Source organism: Varanus komodoensis, unplaced genomic scaffold, assembly GCF_004798865.1.
Source record: "Varanus komodoensis strain SLA01 unplaced genomic scaffold, ASM479886v1 scaffold67, whole genome shotgun sequence".
Taxonomy (NCBI): domain Eukaryota; kingdom Metazoa; phylum Chordata; class Lepidosauria; order Squamata; family Varanidae; genus Varanus; species Varanus komodoensis.
This window is the reverse complement of record NW_025336308.1, coordinates 1,827,404-1,833,619: the sequence shown is the minus strand read 5'-3', so window position 1 is coordinate 1,833,619 and position 6,216 is coordinate 1,827,404. Positions and strand designations below refer to the sequence as shown.

The following is a 6,216-nucleotide window of genomic DNA, read 5'->3' as shown; positions in this document are numbered from 1 at the left end:
TGCCCCTTCTAAACACATTCCAAGCATCAAAACCAGGCCAGGACACCCCGTTTTCCTAACCCTAACCCCACCCTGGTGCACATCCCTAACCCTAATATAGGGGTAAAGCTCCACTGAAAAGAGGGTGATTTTGAAAAAGCCTTCCTTGAGTAGCTTTTTCTGCCCAGCTCATCCTTTCTGCCCCTTCTAAACAAACTCCAACCATCAGAATCATGCCAGGACACTTGGTTTTCCCAACCCTAACCCTACCCTGGTGCACATCCCTAACCCTAATATAGGGGCAAAGTTCCATTGAAAAGAGGGCGATTTTGAAAAAGCCTTCCTGGAGTAGCTTTTCCTGCACAGCTCATCCTTTCTGCCCCTTCTAAACACATTCCAACCATCAGAACCATGCCAGGACACCCCGTTTTCCTAACCCTAACCCCACCCTGGTGCACACCCTAACCCTAACATAGGGGTAAAGCTCCATTGAAAAGAGGGTGATTTTGAAAAAGCCTTCCTTGAGTAGGTTGTTCTGTCCAGCTCAGGTGTTCTGCCCTTTCAGAACACATTCCAAGTATCAAAACCCTGCCAGGACACCTCGTTTTCCTAACCCTAACCCAGTGATGGTGAACCTTTTAGCGACCGAGTGCCGAAACTGCAACCCAAAACCCACTTATTTATCGCAAAGTGCCAACACTGCAATCTAACCTGAATACTGAGGTTTTAGTTTAGAAAAAACAACTCACAGCCAGTCGAAGCAAATACACACGCACACGCACACGGCAGCGCACTGACTGGCCATGCGAGAGCTCGGACAAGTCGCAGCTGATGAGCCATGGCTACTCCCTCCCGAGCGTGCGCACGGCCCCGGTGTGCGCTGTGATCCGATGCGCAGCTGCTGGGGCGATGCTGGGGGGACCTGGCTGCGTGCCGATGCAGAGGGCTCTGCGTGCCCACTGCGGCTCGCGTGCCACAGGTTCGCCACTGCTTAGGGTGAGGAGATGTTCCCCTGCCCGAGAAAACGGGCAACAGGAGAGCCATCCGACGAGCGAACTGCCTCTGTGCGCAGTAAGAGAGCGGTTGGCAGGAAAGGAAGCCTGCTGTGCGCTTAAGCACATGGAGTTCTGCCCCAGAGGGTTCCTATCAGCCCCAGTGCCTTCCTGTGTGTGGCAGCTTATGGTTCCAGACAGGAAAACATTTGCTGCTTTCTTTTCTCACGACTGGAGGTCATTTCGGCTCCTAAAATAAACCACGGGTGCATCACATGGTCTCTGCAGAGATGAGGTTTCCGAGCTAGTTGTGAAAAGGAAAGGGGAGGGGAGAACCATCGAACAGAAGCCTGGAAGGAAACAACGGCGAGGACAACTTTGAAAGAAAAGTCACGGACAATAGGAAATCGCTTCCACTTGAGGTTGTGCAAAGAACTGTTGGAAGAACTGGCTTGCTTGCGGTCACAAATAGATGCTCACGCTGCACCTACTCCCAAGGAGGCCCACTCCAGTGACACTCTCCTGCTGCTCAGTCGTGCCAGCATGGCTTTTTCCCAGCTTTTCAAGAATTGCTGCTAATGAACTGGGGAACGGCTTCGTCCAAGTGCTTAGCAGCACTGCTTCCTTACGAATAAGGCATCTGGTGTCCGAATTATCTGTTGGAATTAAAACAAGCGAAATGAACAAGGGGAAGGAAAAGAAAGACCTCTTGAAAAAGCAGAAGAAGGCTTCCCTGCCAGGATCAGTTTACCTCTTTGCAGCTCTTTCCTGCCTTTATATCGCGGAGAGATCTTCTTCAGTTGATCCCTTTTATAATGCCCTCTCAGTGGGCCAGTGTCTTCAGTTGCTCTAGCAACCACGCTCACAACTAAGCTTTGGGTGCCCCCCGGGTTAGATGCAAATCTGCCCTCCCGTGGCATCGACTTTTGCAATGCCAGTCCATGTGAGTTGGGTCACCGTAGCAGGATTCCCAAGGCAACGTCCGTCCGAGGCGCGGTGACAGCCCTCCAGGACCAGCTCGCACGCTCGTTCAGAGCTGAGCTGCAGCATTCGGAGTAGGGCATCCCCCATAAAGGTTACACTCTTTTTATGGACGGACGAGGGAAGCGGTCAAGCACTTGCTTGCCTCGCGGAAACCCCGGTTTGGTCCCTGGCGGCCTCTCCAGCGAGGACTGGGAAAGGCCAGAGGACCCCTGGGTGACACTGGGCTCCCATCCTGAATTCTCGCCTGTCGTCATCCACCTGATGGGTGAATTTGCAATGAAATGCTTCTGCCTGCAGGTGTGCTTTGGGAGGGGCCATGTGCTAGAAGTAAAATGATTGTGTGTTGCATATTATTCCGCTTAGTTTCAGTCTTCTCTCTGCTGCAAAGAAGGGAAAAAATCACACACGGTCGCGTCACATGAGGTTCTGTTCCAAGATCTTTGCATGCTGGTAGCCGCCCAGGGAGCCAGATGGTCGGTTGGGTTTATAGGAACCCCACATAAATCAGACGCAGGATTCTGCAGGGCAGCGCAGTGCGGCCCACTGTCCTCTGCAGGCCTTCAGCACCCATGTGGCTTGCTTTCCCACATCCATTCTGCCCAGGGGTCCACCTTCGGGAGATCCCCGCCCAGAAGCAGCCCCGTGCTGGGGCCTGCGGCGAGATGTGGCGCCTGGAGTCAGAGAAATCCATCTTTCAGAAATCAATGAAAGATGGATTTCATTCTGGTGCTTGTTTTTGGTATGATTCATACAGGGAAGGGGGGGCACCGTTATTTTTAGAGCAGGCAGTTCTCTGGCGCTGCAGGCACTAAATCGGGACGAGATTCTTGGTGGCGGCATCTGTTGTGGTTCTCTGCTTGCGTGGCGCTAACCAAAGCACGGTGGTAGCATCTCCTCAGCAGACGGGAGTGAGGCATGGGGACGCTGGGCTCCGTGGCACCTTTCTGGACCTCATCGTGCCTCGTGGACACTGATTAGAGAACCGGTGTGCCACCGTGCAAGGCTTGGAGGACTGGAGTTAGACCTGGGACGTCTGGCTCAAACCCTGCATATTCAGCCCTGGGTCTTTCCGAGTGAGTTTGCACCATGAACCACTTCTCAGTCTAACCTACCTGGCAGGGCTGTTGTGCGGCTCAAAGAGCCGTGGCTGGGAAACCTGAGCAAGCAGTCGGGAACCTTGTATCTCTCCATCACTGGTCTGCGTAAGAAACGAAAGCTACTGGTAGGATGGCCAGGGGTCCTCTTTCAAGAAGACAGCCATCCACTGGAAGGGCTGCCGGGGGACTGCCCTGTATTTTCCCCACATATTTTGAAGGTGACCTCAATTTTGCAGGGCTGTTGCAGCTTCAGCAGCTAAAGAACCACAAGAAGGGACCGTTCGGGAGCTGCTTGCCTGGCAAATGTTTGCCTTTAGCATACCTTTGACCGAAAGTGCACAGCACAACCTGTGGACCTTTGAAACGAGGCAAACCAGAGCAACGCAATGTAAGTGGCTTTTGTCTCACAGAGCAGATGAAGGGGAGCTGAAGGCCTTGCTTCGTGGGCTCCAGCAGCGGCCCTCGGTCTAGGATCGAGAGTGTTATGGGAAGGGCCGGCCCCACTGTCCAGCTGAAGGAGGCAGTTGCTCCCGCCACGTGACGTGGCCTGTGTTACCTGTCGCCAAGTCGGACTCGGCACTTCGGAGCAGGAGGAGTTGCTCGCTTGCGGTCCAAGGTGTCCGGAACCTGCACAGGTTCCAGCATCCAGTGAGGGAGTCTGGTTTTGGGGGAGGAACGAAGAGTCACACGTGGGAACCTTTCCCTGCTGAGACCGTAAACAGCTCTACCCAAAAGCTTTTGCGTCACGAACCAGAATTCTGTTTCACCAAGTTCCTTTCTCCTCACTTACATAGCTTTTTGCGTTTCTTCGTGCGGCAGCTGCAGAGATTCCTGTGTGGAATTCAGGAAAGGCAGTGAACAACCCCATCTCTTTACTCTGGAATGGCAGGAGAATGGAATGCATAGAGAACTCTTGGTATTTATTCAACCAGTTTTAACAGTACCATGGAAATAGGGATGCCATTTCGGGGAGAGGCTGGGACAGGGACACCGCAGAGTCACAACACAACATACAGACTGACTGCCACATTCAAGATACATAGGTCCTGCTCCTGGAAGTAAGGACAAAGAGAGGTCCCACAACACCACATTACACATGGAATCGGAACACGTAAGATCCACGGGGCAGCCCACTGCCTTTGGCTAACTGAGCCCCATCCAATGGGATGCCAGGTCTTGTCCTTCGGTGTGGCCTGGCCCAAAATAGTCGAACTGTATTTTGTGCCTCGGTTTTCCCCATCTGTAAAATGGGGATCACGCAACTATGCTTCCCCTTGTTGGTGCATCGGGTTGTCACTGCTTTTCTGTATTGCTATGGATGAGTGTGTGGATGGGGGGGGGGGGGGGGGGGGAGTCTTCCCCTCCAATGAGCCAGGGGGTCTCGGGGGAGGGAGGCCGGCCGGCCGATCGTTTTGATTCATGGTTGGGTTCACTCTTGGAGGCCGAATGACCTGCTTGGTTGGTCGGTTGGCCCTCTGCCAAGCTCCACGCTTTGTCTCTCCTTTCCTTGTGTTTCAGTGAGGGCCAAATTTGGCTTTTCTCCATAGGAAAGGGCGGGGTGGTTCTCTTTCCCCACATTCGGGTAACTACCAAGCCAGTTCTGAAGTTCCGAAATGGAAATTGGCTTGCTTGCTTCTCCAGGGAGGGGGCAGGACGGGAGCGGGGCAGGACGGGCCACCTGGAAGGGGCAGCAAGCGGATGCGAGCTCGCCGGGTGGGGGCGTGGGTGGGTGGGAGAGGCGAGGGGGCTCTCGTCTAGGCCTGAGACCACAAAGCGCCGCCCCTGGGGACGGCCAGGCATCTTCTGCAGAGAGGGAATGGTGGCCTGGGGGCGGGGAGGGATCCAGCTCACACTCGGGGAGGAAGACAAGGCTCGAGGGGGGGGTGCCGCATCGTTTTTCATCACCCAGCCCCCCCCCCACGGCCCCCATGGGCCGCTGTTTGCACACGCCCCGCCTGCCAGGGGACTTGGTGGCGCATGGGCTCCGGCGCCCTCGTCGAGCCTGGTCACATGAGGGCGCACTTCTCGGCCGACTGCTTCAGGTCATCGAGCGTCGCCTGCGCCTTGTCCTTCAGGGAATCGAGGTCCAAGTTCTGGATGTTGGTCAGCTGCCCGATCACGGAGTCCTTGCCCTCCTCCTCCTCATTGTCCTGCTCGATCATCTTGGCCAGCTCTTTGGGGAGCTCCACGTCGCCCCCCACGAGCTGGATCTGGTTGTCGTCGGTTTCGTTCTAAGGAGAGACGCTTTCGTTAGAGGGGAGAGAGGCTGCATGGAAACAGAGTCAGCGCGAGTCAGAAGGGGTCTCCTGGGCCATCTAGTCTGACCCCGGCTCCAGCCTGCTCTGCTCACGACATGTCCACCATGTGGACGTCCAGCCTATCCTTGAACACCCGCACCGATGGGGCCTCAACCACCTCCCGTGGAAGCCCATCCCACACCCTCGGGGTCCTGACTGTCAGGAAGTGCTTCCCGGCATCCAAATTGAACCTTGGCTCATTGAGCTTTGCTCCGTTCCCTGAGCTTTGCAGCCGGGGGGGGGGGGCATGCCCCCTTTGCTTTGGCTCTGCCCTTCACTGGAACACACCCCCAGCCCTTGAGAGTCCCCAGGCGCCGAGACTAAATTTGACCCTTGGGCTGGAAGAGGCTGAGCCTCGGTCAGAGGCCAGTCTTTGGATGACTTTTGGAGTCGGAGCCCCGGGATGACTTTGAAGTTACGCAGACGACTGGGAAGCGACTCACTCTCTGTCATGGCACCGCGACCGTGCCGGAGGCTATTCCACATCCACACATGCCGGAGCACCCAGGAGAGCTCTCATCCTGGCCTGGACCACGTCCCCATGGGCTTCGCTTTGGGGCACCCCCATGTGGATCCATGCTGATCATAGCTGTCTCCCCCCCCACCCCCGGTGCCAATGCTCTCTGGGCAGGTTGTAGGAAAAGTGAACGCCACCAACCGCCCAAATGAGCATCCATCCCAAATCAAAACAACTGCGGAATGAAGCCAAAGCAGTAAAGTTAACCGGCAAGAAAGGAAAACTTTGGTGCCCAGAGTCTGCAAGAGCATTGTGGGGTGTGTATGGCAGAAAGGCTTCGAGGATAAGCAGGTGTGTGAGGTAGGAACCCGGCGAGCTTTTCTGGGACAACAGTCCACTGCCAGGGCCCC

General features: G+C 55.4%; 1 protein-coding gene across 1 annotated transcript in view; it reads right to left on the bottom strand.

The window, feature by feature from the left end:
• Positions 1 to 5,058: 5,058 nt before the first annotated feature.
• Positions 5,059 to 6,216, bottom strand: part of CPLX3 (complexin 3) — a 7,337-nt gene continuing 6,179 nt past the window's right edge. The window contains exon 3 of the mRNA XM_044450620.1: positions 5,059 to 5,283. Within this exon, the coding sequence (XP_044306555.1) occupies positions 5,059 to 5,283 (225 nt within the window). The remainder of the gene's footprint in view (positions 5,284 to 6,216) is intronic.